A 14,360-nucleotide genomic window follows, 5' to 3' on the forward strand; every position below is an offset into this window, starting at 1 on the left:
TGCTATTTCTTACATTTATTGTCAATTAAAACTTTGGCTAGTTTTGTGTTTTGACCATCACAAAAAAGAAATTTTGACATTTTTAATATTTTCTATCAAATAATGGGCCAGAGCATTAATCACTTAATTAAGAGAGAAATCTGCAGATTTGTCAGTAATGAAAACAATTGCAATCACTATATTATAAAAAATTTAGTTTTTTATCTTAATAAATCAGTTAAAAGTTAAACAGATATATCTCTTGTCTTAATCAAATATTTTCATTTACTAGAGATACATGCTTTAGACAAGTTATTAATAATCTGAATATACTCATCTTATCTTGTAGTTATAAAGAAGTTTAAATGTGTTTTTATTTAACCTAAACATGATTTTTTTTTTTTTCAATTTTGCCATATCTGTGTTTGGAAAAATGCTATAATGTGTTGTTAAGCCTAATAATATTACTTATCCTCATCTAGAAAAATGTCTTAATTACATGAAATGCTTTTATGATGCATTTAATGTTTTACCTCATATCAGTGGCTGAAACAGTTAGAAACATCAGTCAAGCCATTTATTATTAAGCCTGAGTTTGCTGCTTATAATTATGGAAATACGTATCTTATTAGATACAGTTGTTTTACCATGATGTATCACATTACATGTCACTTCAGTGCCAGAAAAATCAACATAAAAATGTGTTTGTTACACATGCCAATAATTACCTTATTTTGGTAATATATTAATATTACAGAACACTGTATTTTATAATAGAAGTACAATACAATAGCAGATAAATGTGGACATGTCAAGTGTTTATTGAAGTTTAAAACACCCAAATAAAGATAAGTGAAAATGAGTCTGTGCTCGTGTGAACATTGAGTTTAACCTAAAAATATCACCTGTCTGGTTGCACATGTGTCTGTGTAAAAAAAGTAATGTGCCAAACTGCCGATTATTCTCTGTATTTATGTGAAATTTATGGTTAAAATTGAATTCCATCATCTATTTATCGTTCACTATCTCTCCATTATCTGTGCTTTATGCTCCACTCTCTCGGCCTCCCCTCCTCCTCTCGCTGGCATTAAGTTCAAACTTGACACTGATGTTGACTCACTTTGTCACCCCTCGGTGGCTCCCTCTCTCTCTCTCTCTTTCTCTCTTCTTCCTCTCTCTCTCTTTCTCTCTTTCACCCTCTCTCTCTCTCTCTCTCTCTCTCTCTCTCTCTCTCTCCATCGCTTGGAGGACAAGAGTGCCCGCAGACGCATTTCTCTCCAGAGCCCCCCCTCTCCCTCTCTCACTCTCTCTCACCCTGTCTAACTCTCTCCATCTCTCTCCTACTCTCTGCTTTACACACACACACAGTTATTGTCAACAAAGCTGGAGAACAAGGGACGTACGGGGAACAGGGGAATAAAGGTCCACAGCGGAGGGAAGTAACACACAGGACGCACAGCATCATTTCACCTGGACATTTGGTAAGTTTCCACAAAAAAAAAAAAAAAATCGAGTCTTTTTAGCAGTTTTATGTGTATGAGATCACTTCTTTGGCTTTGGGATCGACGACAAGGTACTTTGCCAAAATAGAATAATTTCTGTATCTTAACTGAAAATGATTGAATTGTTGTTTCTGGGCTGCTCATTCAAATGAATGAAGTTTGACCTTTGACATTGTGCTGCTGCAGATTTGGCTCAGTATTGACATACATTTGCATTCCTTTTTGACTCTCCAAAGAGGAAATTTCCCTCCAAAAAAAGGAATGTAAATAAGATAAGAGGAGAAGAGAAGAGCTTTTTTCATCTCAGACATAGACATATATTTATTTAGGCAGATAATGTTGTTTATGGACATACTTGTGCACTGAAAGTTGAACATGGGCTCGGTTTGAACGTTTTATGGGAGATCTCGCCCATAAAGCTGCTACGCGATGCCAGCTTGTGGTTACATGTAAATGTGGCATACATGTGTGGATGTGTGTGTGCATGCAAAAGATAGAGCTAAAAGCAAGTAGCATAATAAATGTCATTGCTTTCAGAGTGGGTACTAATGTACCTTTGCTCCCCATGGTATACTAGCATACCAATGTATAACACACACACGTTACGACAGCGGGCATGTAACTAACTCCATTTCTGTCTGTCATCATGAGGCTAATTCGCCACAATGCCGACCATGTGTGAACTCATGCGATATGAACCCCTCCTTCTTCTTCTTCTCCTCTTCCCCTAACCCCCCACACACCACCACCACCACCCTCCAGAAGGAAGGATTGGAGGATAGAAGGAGGGAGAAAAGAGGAGCCAAAAGGTGACAGTAATCAGGGGCGGACACACACAGGGCAGGACTCCTTCATTTCTCTTCATGGTGGTTTGGACACTCGTAGTATGTATGAGAAGTTAACCATGCTGAACCTGCAGAGTGGCTCAAACTGGAGCGGGCCTAACAACTGGTACCATGACCCCACTGGCGTTCAGACACAACACAGCACAGGTGAGGGACCAGCCTGTCACAGATCACTTTAATGACCCCAAATTTAAATGGATTGTCTCACCAACTTCCTGTTATCTTAATGCATGAATCTGCACATTATTCTTAAATGTGACGGCCTGTTGTATTTTCCTGACGCTCCCACATCTCTTTTGTCACCTTTCCTGCCTGACCAGTGTCCGAGGGCTGTCTCCTGGACACGGAGGGCAGCATTGGTGGGGAGGCAGGGGGAGGGGGCACGGGCAGAGGGGGAGGAGTCCCCGTGGAGAGGGACGAGGGCGAGGAGTCTCAGCTGAGGCTGCAGCTCAAGAGGAAGCTGCAGAGGAACAGGACCAGCTTCACGCAGGAGCAGATCGAGGCTCTGGAGAAAGGTCAGGCATATTCAAGCACGCACAGCTCTCTCCCTGCTTTCTCAGCCAATCGCAGCCCTCCATGGAGCCAGACTAGAGTGTGTCATGACGCAGCTTGTCCTACTGTGTTTTTTCTCTCTGCCAACACCTTTGTTACTGGATTATAATCTTTACACCTTGTTTACAGCTTTTTGGTAAACGCCAAGGGACATAAATATGAGATTGGCAATCCCTGCATGAAAAGTCACTCATGACCCATTAAAAGATGCAAATTATCCAGAATCTTAACTCCACAAATATTCCTGATCTGCTCCAAAAAAGCCTCGGGCAGTGTGCACAGCAGATAATGCATCATTACTGTGGCTGTGTTATGCAGCGAGATCCGGCCCTCGTGGCCCGATATCCGCTGAGAGGGATCAGAAAGGCACCCTTGACTGGATATGGCTGCAGCGGGGCCCTTGAGCTAAATAAGGACGCAATGTCCACTGTGCAGCCAAGTGGAACAGTATCACTGTGGTCACTCTGTGCAAATGACATTAATGAGGTACACTGACCTCAGTGCACGGCCAAGGCACAATAACAATCATGTGTTGACACAGACGCCAATTATAACCAAGCCAATTAGAACAATTTGTGAAGACAGACTTAATTTATAGAGCCATCTTTGTATTCTCTGGGCAATATGGGTTTATTAACCATGTGTTACCAGTGGGAACTTTAATGTGCAGCTATTTACAACACTGGTAACCTGTTAATATAATATTCCCAATAAGATATCTATTCAAAAGAAAACATTAACATTTGTTTCCTCTGATGACATTTTATTGACATGCTAAAGTTAAGCATCATTAATACAGATATTAAATCCATAAAGACATCTCCATTACCAGACGTGAAACTTCAGAGTTGATCAGGATGACTCAGACTGTCAGTTATGGGGTGAGGCATATTCTTGTTTGTACTTGTCAACAACAAAAATGTCAGCCGTTTGTCAACGTTAAATTAACTGCCAAAATGAGAAATGATAGTCTAATTGAGAAAGTCTCATTGGTACACACTCACTGCTGAGTCAGGAATCAACTCACATCAAGCCTCTGTTATATATGGTCCATGCCTCTGCCGATAAGTAAGACACAATACCAAATTTAGATTTAAAGAAGAAATTATGACAAAATGAAAACCTCTAAGGATTTTTCCTCAGCTTCATTTTAGTCAGACTATTTTGAAATAAAGCGCTTAGGCAGCTCCTCAACATGAATCCTTTCATTTGAACTTTATGCGTGTTCCATAATAGTAAATTATTTATACAAAGTGCAACAGATAAATATTTCAAATATGGTTGTAAGGATACATCTCAGCGTCCTGGATTTGTGTGTATTCCATGACAAGATAATTAGCCGATCTTAAGCAGTAATTAGATGCAGTTTCTTATCCGCCCAAAAAATCTGATAATTGATTGTTGATTCAGATTAAGTAAAAATGATTAGGCATAATCAGTTTAAGATTACACCTTTGCGGTCTAAATTTTGGTGTTTACTTAAACCTTTGAAACTTGAAGCAAGTTAACTTGACTGACCCAAAAATTTGCAACAATTTAGTTAAAAAAGAAGTTACAAGAAAATTACCTAAAAATTAGGATGAAAAGGGAAAGTAATAAACAAAAACAAACAAGGAAATTCCCTAGTGCTAAAAATACATATATATATTTTTTCTTGTTACATATTGAATATGTAACTCATAATCATGGAATCGTTTCCCCGTTTTTTGGCTATTTTTCTAACCCCCCTCTCTCCATTAATTTTCAGGTTGTTTTTTAGCACCTTTTAACCAATTTCTTACATTTTGCACATTTCCTTTTCCCATGTTTTTGAAGAGAATTAAACCTTTTTGCTCAGATTTCAAAGGTTGAAATACATGTGAAAGGCATCTAAATGCAGCACAAGAAAAAATGTCCATCTATGTTTCAAAGGGTTCAACAAAATGCCTTTTTGTTATTTATTCTTTATTATGTGCATCCCTTTTGGAAATTTTTAACACGGACCGAAATAAATTACCATATGCTAAATTAATTTTATTTTAAATCTATGTAAATAAATATAAATATCTATGCACATAAACAGATAAATTAAAAAGTATGTTAACACTCCCCAGCAAAGGCGATCAGACGAGCTGCTCCCCAATAGTCCTGTCATCCTTGATTAAGACTCCCACTGTGTTTGATGTTAGTTAATATCGTCCACAGAGTTTGAAAGGACACATTACCCAGATGTCTTTGCAAGGGAGAGATTGGCAAACAAGATTGATTTACCAGAGGCCAGGATACAGGTGAGAAAACTCTGTCTTTATCATTGTCATACGTCTGATGCTCAACATGTAACAACATGCAGACTGTCATGATAAAGTCTAACAGAAGTCTATGACTGACAGGTGTGGTTCTCAAACCGAAGAGCCAAGTGGAGGAGGGAAGAGAAGCTGCGCAATCAAAGGAGGTCAGGGGGTGTGACTTCCTGTTCACAGAGCCAAGCCCCTCTGACCACTTCCTTCAACACGTCCGTCTATCATCAGCAGCACGGCAGCAGTTCAGGTAAACTCCAGGTCACTCTGCTGCAAGGCTTCCGCTTAAATCTTGTCGTAATTACTCTCTCTAATGAATCATATTAATCTGTTAATTCATGGAGCACATCAGACATACTTAAGCAAGAGTTTACATTTGCTCTGGATGATTTATGCATTTGCAGACTGACATATTTTACTAGTTTATAATTACAAACCTCAGAGTGACATTTGGAGGCAGGCAAACCATTAGAGTTTCTCCATTAGAGCACATCTATATTACAACATTTCCACTGCGAGATGTTCCCATCACTTGTGTGTAAATGTGTGTGTGTGTGTGTGTGTGTGTGTGTGTGTGTGTGTGTGTGTGCTTACCTTTGCGCTCTGTGTGTCTCTCTCCAGGGTCCATGTTGAGTCAGGCTGAGTCGTCCCTGCCCAGCTACAGCTCCCTGTCAGTTTTCTCATCGGGAGTCCAGGTTGGACTATTCATCATTCATCATTCATCAGCACCTTTCAAACTTTAGCAAAGCAGGTCATCGTCACAGAGCAGAAAGCGTTCGTTAACTCGGTTATATAAAGAGTATAAAACATGGGATAATGAAAATAAATACATCAAAAAAGACTACTGCAGATATTAATACTGGTGCTATGACTACTATTTCTTTATATAAATAACAATATTTATTCCTCTTATCACAACTCTTAGGATATTTTAACACGGTTATCTAAGCCAAAATACAAATTCAATACAAATACAAATTTTAAGGCAGGACAACAGGAAATGTACATAAATCAGTGCATATTTTATAAAATAAAGCCTCATTTGCACATTAAAACATGACATTTTACCAAATTTCATTACAAAAATAATTGCATCAAGAGGGGGAAGTCTTATGATGGTATCTACTAATTAAACTACTACTTCTACTACTAGACTCCCCTTAATAAAAATAATGACAATTATAATACTACCACTACTATTACTATTACTGCTACTACTACCAACAATAACAGCAACAACAACAACAACAACAACAATAATAATAATAATAATAATAATAATAATAATAATAGTGGGGGCACATCTTCCTCAATATATAGAACATGTGCTTTGCCCCCCCTAATAAAAACACAAAAGTAGCAGAGGACTTTTATTTTGGCAAATTAATTTACATCATAAACTTATACAGAAAATGCAGAAATTGGTGCTTAAAATTCACTAGAATGCATTAAATAAAGTGGAAGATGTTGAAAAGAAATTTTAGTGTTAAAATTTTCAAGCAGATTTTTCAACAATCTATGCAACATTTTCATGGTATCTTCCAAGTGTGTAGTAATTAAATACATTTGAAACTTTTCTTTGACAGAAGTAACACTTAGAAAAGCTCCCTAATCAAGATACAATTTTAAAAAAGCAAACATGACAGCGTTCATTGTTGTCATTTCTTTGATTGTATCTGTATATTGTAATTATCATCATAGCCTCAAGAGCAGCATGGAAATACACACAATTTATTTTTGTGTCTTATTTAAATTATTATTAAATGTTAAGACACATGCTTATGCATTAATGACTGCATTTCTAATGTTCAAAAATGAACATTAGAAATAGAATATTTTAACATTTGTGCATTTAATCAGCCTTTTCTGCAAAGTCACTGTGAGCACTCTTTTTAGTTTGTCTCTTTTATTTGAAAACTCATCATGGTAGTCTTCCAGGGTTTGCACAAAACAATAATAATTATAATAATAATTATAGTAAAAACTTCTAAAATAACACAGTATCAGCAGAGTTAGAAAAAATCAGCACAAGTCAAACATGAAGATCAGAGAAAAATGAAATTACTTTGCATGCTTAAGACTGCCACCAAACAACCCTACTCTATAGCACCTCCATGTGGTTAAATTGCTGTCACTACTTTAAGCTTTGTCTTTCCAGTACACAGTGTAGGGATCAGCCATGGTTATATACAACTGAGGTTTTCTTAAATAATATTGATGTTTCATTACAAATCTAACCCAAATCTTTTCCCTTTCTCTCTCCTCCACTCAGTCTATTCCACCCCAGTCAGCCTCCTCCTACTCCTGCATGTTACCTCCATCCCCCTCTGCGCCACGCACCTTTGACTCATCGGCGTACTCCTCCCCTCATTTGCAGACTCCGTCCTCGGCCAACTCCAACACTGGTGAGTGTATCTGAGGAAGATAGGAGGTTATTTAACAGGGATGAAGACATTTGCTGTTATGTTTGCCTGCTGAAATGCAAAGTAAATAAAACTTCACTAAGTGTTTCATTCTCCCTGTCTTCTCATCCAGGGCTCATATCGCCTGGTGTTTCAGTGCCGGTCCAGGTCCCAGGAACTGAGCAGCAGAGCATGAGTCATAACCTGGGTCAGTATTGGGCCAGATTACAGTAAACAGACAATCGCTGCCAACCGGCAAAACAAAAGAAGAAGGAAAAAAAGGGCATGTAACAAAAAAGTGTCAAGAAAACAATATGGGGACACACGGGTTTTAAAGAAGCACAGGACTGAGTTATAGAGGGGGCCTCAATGAGTTGCAGACCCCAAAATGCATTAAATGTTTACAAATTCAGCCAAGAGCAGCTTTGGTTGCACTTGACAGTACTCTGGTCACTCTGGTATTTGCTTAGTATTATCAGGTTGCACTTTTTTTGATTGGTTAATGGTTCCGTCATAGGACTGAGGTCAGGATTAGAAATAGGATCAGTTTAAGGGGTGTTTACGATTAAAAATAGAGTCAGAATTAGGGTCAGGCTTTAGTTAGAGTTGAGGTAATGCTGTGGAGTTGCAACATTTTTTTTTTGCAACAATTTTTTATAACCTGTTTATTGAGATTTAGCATTGAATCATTAGAAAGTTGTATCGTATTTTATTGTGTTACATTTTGGCTTAGAATGAAAGATTTATGATCTAAAAACAAGGGAAAAAATAGACTAATATACTAATAACTGAAAACCTGTCTTTATAAACCTCTACATACGTTGTGAGATGTGGTTTAAAACCAGTAAGGAGACTTCTGAGTTTATATTTTTCAACAAATTTTATGCCTAGAGGTGACAGAAGACTGCTTTGAGATTTGAACTACGTATAAACAGTTCAGAAAGTTGGCCTGATGTTACTTCAAGCTTTCAACCTATAAAATTTAAAGGTTCAGTGTGTAAAATTTAGGGGGATATGTTGGCAGAAATTGAATATTTTATAATTAGTATGTTTTCTTTAGTGTATAATCACCTGTAAAAAACAAAAAAAGAATTGTCATGTTTTTCTAGAATTTTTATATCTACATAGGGAGCGGGTTCTCATCGAAAGAGATGGCCATGTCGCACTGGCTTGTTTCTACAGTAGCCCAGAACAGACCAACTAAACAGATAAAGCCATTCTCATTTTAACGTTGGCCACTGTAGTTAGCAGCCTCTCTGCTACTAGCCAAACAGCATTGGATAAACATTGATTTTTGACAAAAAAAAGTTGATTCTGTGCTTTTACCAGTTTAAACCAGGTCCATTTGTTTTTGAGATGAGGTGACCTCTGCAAACAATTTGGCTTAAGGTTAAAACTTACTGAGAGTCTGGATTTTAGTACTGGTTGCAATCTGCAGCCCTCAACGCTAGATGTCACTAAATCCCTCAAACTGTTCCTTTAAATGTTTATTTAAAAATAATTTAAAAACAGCTTAATAAACTGTAGCCTTCTTGAAATTTTCAAATATCAAAAGTGGAAAAAGGAGGAATGTTTGGCAGGATTATAATTATAATTCTACCACACAAAAATGCTAAGTGATGCAGTGTTACTAAGTAAATGCCAGCAGATGTCTGTATTGTGAAGTGTAACCACAGTTTCTTGTTACTTGAGCAGCTCAATGATATTGTGATAGCAAGCTTGTTCCCAAAGCATAAGCTGTGTGAGGCTACTGTGAAGATTTCAGACTTGCGTATGGCAATCACTTTTATTAAAACTTAAAAAATGTACCATGAAAAAAAAACAAGTAAATCCTGCCTACCCTGCCAGCAACATTACACGAAGACTGATACTGCATATTTTTGTACAGACATGCGTGTATGAGGAAGATAACTGTGGAATATTGTCAGAAGTTATTGGAGGGAAGAATGTAGCATGTTGTGGACTCAAATCAATCTCAAAGCACAAAAACACAGTATCATTAGGGATGTGCCATGTCAATATTTGTATCAGAGTTATTCTGATACTACTCTGAACATAAAAATATTACATATATCTGCCAAAAACTATGGTAAAGCAATTAGATTTTCTGTTTGTTTTATATATATATTTTATCCTATCTGTCAAAAAAACAAAAACAATTCAGTAACAGATTTAGCAGTGATAGAAACTATGGATTGGCAGGGATTTTTTTGTAATGAACCATATCCATTGACCAGTGACAATCAAGCATCATTACACAGCAAACATAAAGCCTTCAAACCATCTAATGCAAATACTTCAGAGACTGACAATCAAAGCTGTAGGTAGAGGTTAAAAAAAAAAGGTAAAACTGTGAAATTATTGCAACACTGTCAATACAATAGCGATGACATCAACAACTGTGCCATCATCAACCATGCATGACCAAAAATAAAGCCTATAGACAATCAGCTACTTGCAGAAATGAATCGAGTATTGTACAAAAGCGTTACTGTACTTTGCAGGGTTTTAAGCTCTGCTCACTTTCCTCTGGCTATTGGTTCTGTTGATGCATCTCGGTTTAATCTCATATGAAATGTCTACTCTTATTTATTTGTCTTTCTCACTCGTTCACACAAGTCCTCTGTGTTGTTTCTGTTGTCGTCGTGTATTGTGTTAGTACTGTATAGCTACCAAGAGTCAACCCTTTTGTGAAGGCCTTGGATCCCTTTAATGAAAATAAAACGGTGTGTAATGAATATATATTCAAAGGTCTTTGTTTCTGATGTGTGTTTTAAGATAAGAAAAAGAGAAAACAAAAAAATATCTATAAAAAACAAAAAAATATTTGGTGTAAATTATATTCATGTTAAACTTAACTGTTAAATATAAACATCATTATAATGATGACTGGGGCAGTAATAACTTTAATCAACACAGAATATTATTAGATCTAGTCCAATTAAAGCTGCTATAATCAGTATTTTTTATATTAACAATAGATCATATGACTGCTTGACTGTGAGGGTGGTTGCTCATGAACGCACAAAGGATTATTTTCCATCTCTGTAGTTCCCCTCATTTCTACGAAGCACTTTAGCTTATTGTTTTGGTTTTCCATCCTGAAACTTAACTTTTTTGGTTCACTCTCATGGCTCTCTTCAGCATCGATAACAGCCAGAGACAGCTTTTTCCAGCTAGTTTGCACCCAAAACCCACTATACACACTGCCTGTCCAACACCAAATGATAAAGAAAGTTAGCAGCTATCTGGTGAACATCAGTGAATATTCAGAAAAGTAGGCTGATTGGTTCAGTACACCGTACCACTAAAAGACTACCATGATCCACACTATTGTGAGGTGAGGCCCTCTAGTGGCTGTAGAAACTATTACATGAGCAGAAGAAAAAGATGTATAAAATAGAAGTCCATAGAGGGTGGATGCCAAACAATCACAAGACTTTCACACAAGAGACTGGCATTTGTGGCCTGAAATCAAGAGTGACTTCCTTTAATAGCAACATATACATACACACACACACACACACACACACATATATATATATATATGAAGACAACAATATAATGTGATCAAGCATGGGGTAGAACTTTAATCTACTCTTACCCCTGCTCTCAGGAGTTGATAGAGAGTGATGCCCCCAAGTGGCCAAAATATATACTAAATTAAAAATAAATATTATAATATTTTATTTGGTTAGGATAAAGACAAAGAGGGAAGGTTATGTAGGCCAGAAATGTTTTTTTTTTAGCTTGGAAATGGTTTGCATCTGAGTGTCAGTGTGGATGAGTGAGATGATCCAACCCTTAAAACATTATCCACATGCCTTCAAAGGGGAAGCAGCATAAATGGGGCGTTCGACATGAAGTGGACATGGCGGAAACTGGACAACCATTAGCAGGGCAGCATTTTGTGCTAATGGCATGACTCACTTGGGCCCTGGAGGATGAACAGAAATGAAAGACGGGTGAGGAGGAAGACGGGGTGGGGGAAGGAAAGATAATATGCTCTGCAGAGGGAATGAACACAGATCCGTGGACATCATGGGACTCTAAGATGAGATGTAAGATGCCGATGCACTGCCTAATGCTGTGTCATCAATTTACCCCAGTTGTATTTTTACTTTGTGTTGAATAACACTGGCAAAACAGTTCCTGTGGAAAACCATAACTACCTGTCAAGCTTGATTAAAAATAGAGGACAAATGTGATAGACTCACATCTTTTGCCCTATGATGATTAATAGGCTATGGAAGTCAAGTAGGGCCAATACAACAATTTGTTAATAACTATATTGAAATCTCATTTTCAATTTCAATTTAATAAAAAAATCTAATTAGAATCACATTTTCATGTTCAGTGGTGTGCTTGAAAATTTCTGCTAAAATTAAAATAAAACTCCACTGAACAATAATCTTCCGCTTAATCCAAAGCCCAAGACTAAAATTATTATGTATTTAGATATAAAACAGACCTTATTTTTTAATTTCCAAATTGGAAAACAATGTGCAAACTTAAACTGGAAATGAAATTGGAAACTGGGATTTGAATATAAATTATAGAGGTAGGTGGAGAATAGGTTACATTTTACTGCTCTGATTCAGGGATACTATGTCTATGTGGTACAATATAAGCAAATTTATTTTTTTTTCTTTTTGTTTGAATGTTTACGTTTTATTACATTATTATAATTTTTTTTTTTTTTTTTACATTTCAAAATTTAAATACGATGAAACGACGAAACACCATGAAAGCATGTCAGATCATAACTTCCATATCAACAGAACACATGACTAACAGTAACAGAAAGTATCTTCACTGCATAATCTCACAGGACACAAAAACCGAATTCAGTGCAAACTTTTTCTCAGACCCTGTAATAATTAACTTGAGACAATAAAAAATATTCTACAAAAGCTCCTTTACATTCATTAAAAGCCTTGATTAAACAGCTTCACACTCAAAATGTCAGTAAGATTACATTACAGAGGTTTTTGTTGTGTGTTTTTATTGTCGACAATGCAACAATCCGTTGCACCACATGGGCGAGGCCGTCTGACTGAGTTGACTTTTGACTCAAACACTGAGGCAACAACAAACCAAAGGAAGAGTGCAACTGTGGTGATCACAGAAGCCTCCAAGCCCAAATGTGAGAGAGGATCAGAAAGACAAGTGTGAGAAACAAACAGGTCTTGAAAAACATCTACACTCAAAAGCTAAAGGCAGGATATCGTGGTTGTAAAGCATGCTGGGTCAAAGGTGACTGACACAGGTGATACACCAGGCATGAAGCGGTGTGGTCTAAGGAAAGCAAGTGAACAGATATGTGGAACCCAGTTTAATTAGGTTGTATATTATTATGTTATGTTCCTGTTTGTGCCCTTTTTTAAGAATTATGAGCTTGAAATGTGATAAGTGCAACATTTTGTATTACTTATTAGCTGACATACATGTGTCATTTGCTGTTTAATAGTTCAATTACAACATTTGTTTGGGAATTCACATCACTGACATTAACACAATATCAACGATATATGGCATTCTTACATAATTTTGTGTCTTTTTCTTATAGAGAGGCAACTGTCTGAAAATCTGGTTCTTACAACTTTATAATTTTGATTTATTATGTGCTCACATAATTACAAATTAGGAAAGGCCTGATTGAAACTGAATGCAGACAAGGAAGGCAGACAGGATCAATTCAGTGATCTAATAGCAAAGTGAAGGTGTATATAAGCTTACCGGCAGCCAGGGAAGTGTCAGAACCAGTCTAAAATGCAAACAAGCAGACAGGGAGGCAGGACATTCAAAGTCCAGCTGTTCAGACCAGGCAGGTAACAAACTTCCAGTTTCAATATAACAGAAGCTACCAATGCAAGAGACACATGGTAGCTTGACAAAGTGGAAACAGCTGAGCAGGTGGATGAGGGAGTCAGGTGACTGAAGCAGGTGGAAAAGTCGGAGGGCATCTGGTGGAGAGGGAGAGGATTGCAATTACTGGGCTCAAGCATGGATGGATTAATTTAAAGGCTTTCAAATTAACACATACCAATCAAGAGATTCAAAATGACCACAAAGAGACACAAAAATACCAACAGAAAAAAAACACTTAATGATTTCTGAGAGACACAAAACAACCACATATAAAATGACCACAAAGTGACACAAAACGAACAAACAAAAAAAGATGCCTAGAAATATAGGGATGCAAAACAGTGCATTAAATAAAAATAGAAGCAAAAACCACCTCGAAGTCTGTGTGTCATGCTCCTGCGTGGGGCCTTTGGAATATTTGTTTCCAGGAGCCTCTAGTCTCGTAATCTGCCCACAGGTTTAGGGAAGTGAGACTGTGGCTGTAGGGAGGGACAAATGAGCAAAATGTGACACACATGGTTTGTTGCATCAAATGACTGCAATCTAACATAGAAAACCATGGACCCTGTGATACTCTAAAATGGGACTGTACTGTTTGGCTTCTGGGTCTCAAATATGGCGAAGGCATCTTTATCCATAATAATACATCATAATGTAGTTTTTGAGTATATTTTGTATTATTAATCTGAATTTGCAGAGTTGTTTATAACTGTCAGGTATATGTAGTAGTTTGCAAGAACAATAAACCCTTAAAGGGTGAAGGTTTTGTTTCAAAACATTGATCGAACTTTTTCTCATTGAATGTATTTATCTATTAACAGGGAAAATGGGGGAAAAAAGAATGTTTAAGATACTTTTTAACGTTTTTGTCTCAGAGTCCTACATAAAATCTCTACCAGTACAATTACAAATAAAAAAAAGAAAGAAAGAAAA

General features: G+C 37.0%; 1 protein-coding gene and 1 long non-coding RNA gene across 3 annotated transcripts; one reads left to right on the plus strand and one right to left on the minus strand.

Moving 5' to 3' along the window:
- The first annotated feature begins 1,273 nt into the window (after positions 1-1,273).
- On the plus strand, positions 1,274-10,294 carry pax10 (paired box 10). 2 transcript variants are annotated; one of them, XM_088069988.1, is made up of 8 exons: positions 1,274-1,460; positions 2,244-2,473; positions 2,647-2,841; positions 5,063-5,145; positions 5,248-5,404; positions 5,776-5,849; positions 7,427-7,559; positions 7,690-10,294. In XM_088069988.1, exons 2-8 carry the CDS (start codon positions 2,368-2,370, stop codon positions 7,788-7,790), a joined length of 849 nt encoding a protein of 282 aa, XP_087926114.1. In that variant the 5' UTR covers positions 1,274-1,460; positions 2,244-2,367; the 3' UTR covers positions 7,791-10,294. The 2 variants fall into 2 exon arrangements, with proteins under 2 accessions (XP_087926114.1, XP_042364486.2); XM_042508552.2 differs by having other exon boundaries at positions 2,247-2,473.
- LOC121959304 (uncharacterized) lies at positions 5,326-13,483 on the minus strand. The gene is made up of 4 exons (XR_006106892.2): positions 13,296-13,483; positions 7,495-7,569; positions 5,749-5,891; positions 5,326-5,464 (listed from the first exon to the last, which is right to left on the minus strand). It is a non-coding gene; the product is annotated as an uncharacterized LOC121959304 (long non-coding RNA).
- Positions 13,484-14,360: the final 877 nt, after the last annotated feature.

Source organism: Plectropomus leopardus, chromosome 19 (genome assembly GCF_026936395.1).
Source record: "Plectropomus leopardus strain MGB_pleo_1.0 chromosome 19, ASM2693639v1, whole genome shotgun sequence".
In the NCBI taxonomy this organism is placed as follows: domain Eukaryota; kingdom Metazoa; phylum Chordata; class Actinopteri; order Perciformes; family Serranidae; genus Plectropomus; species Plectropomus leopardus.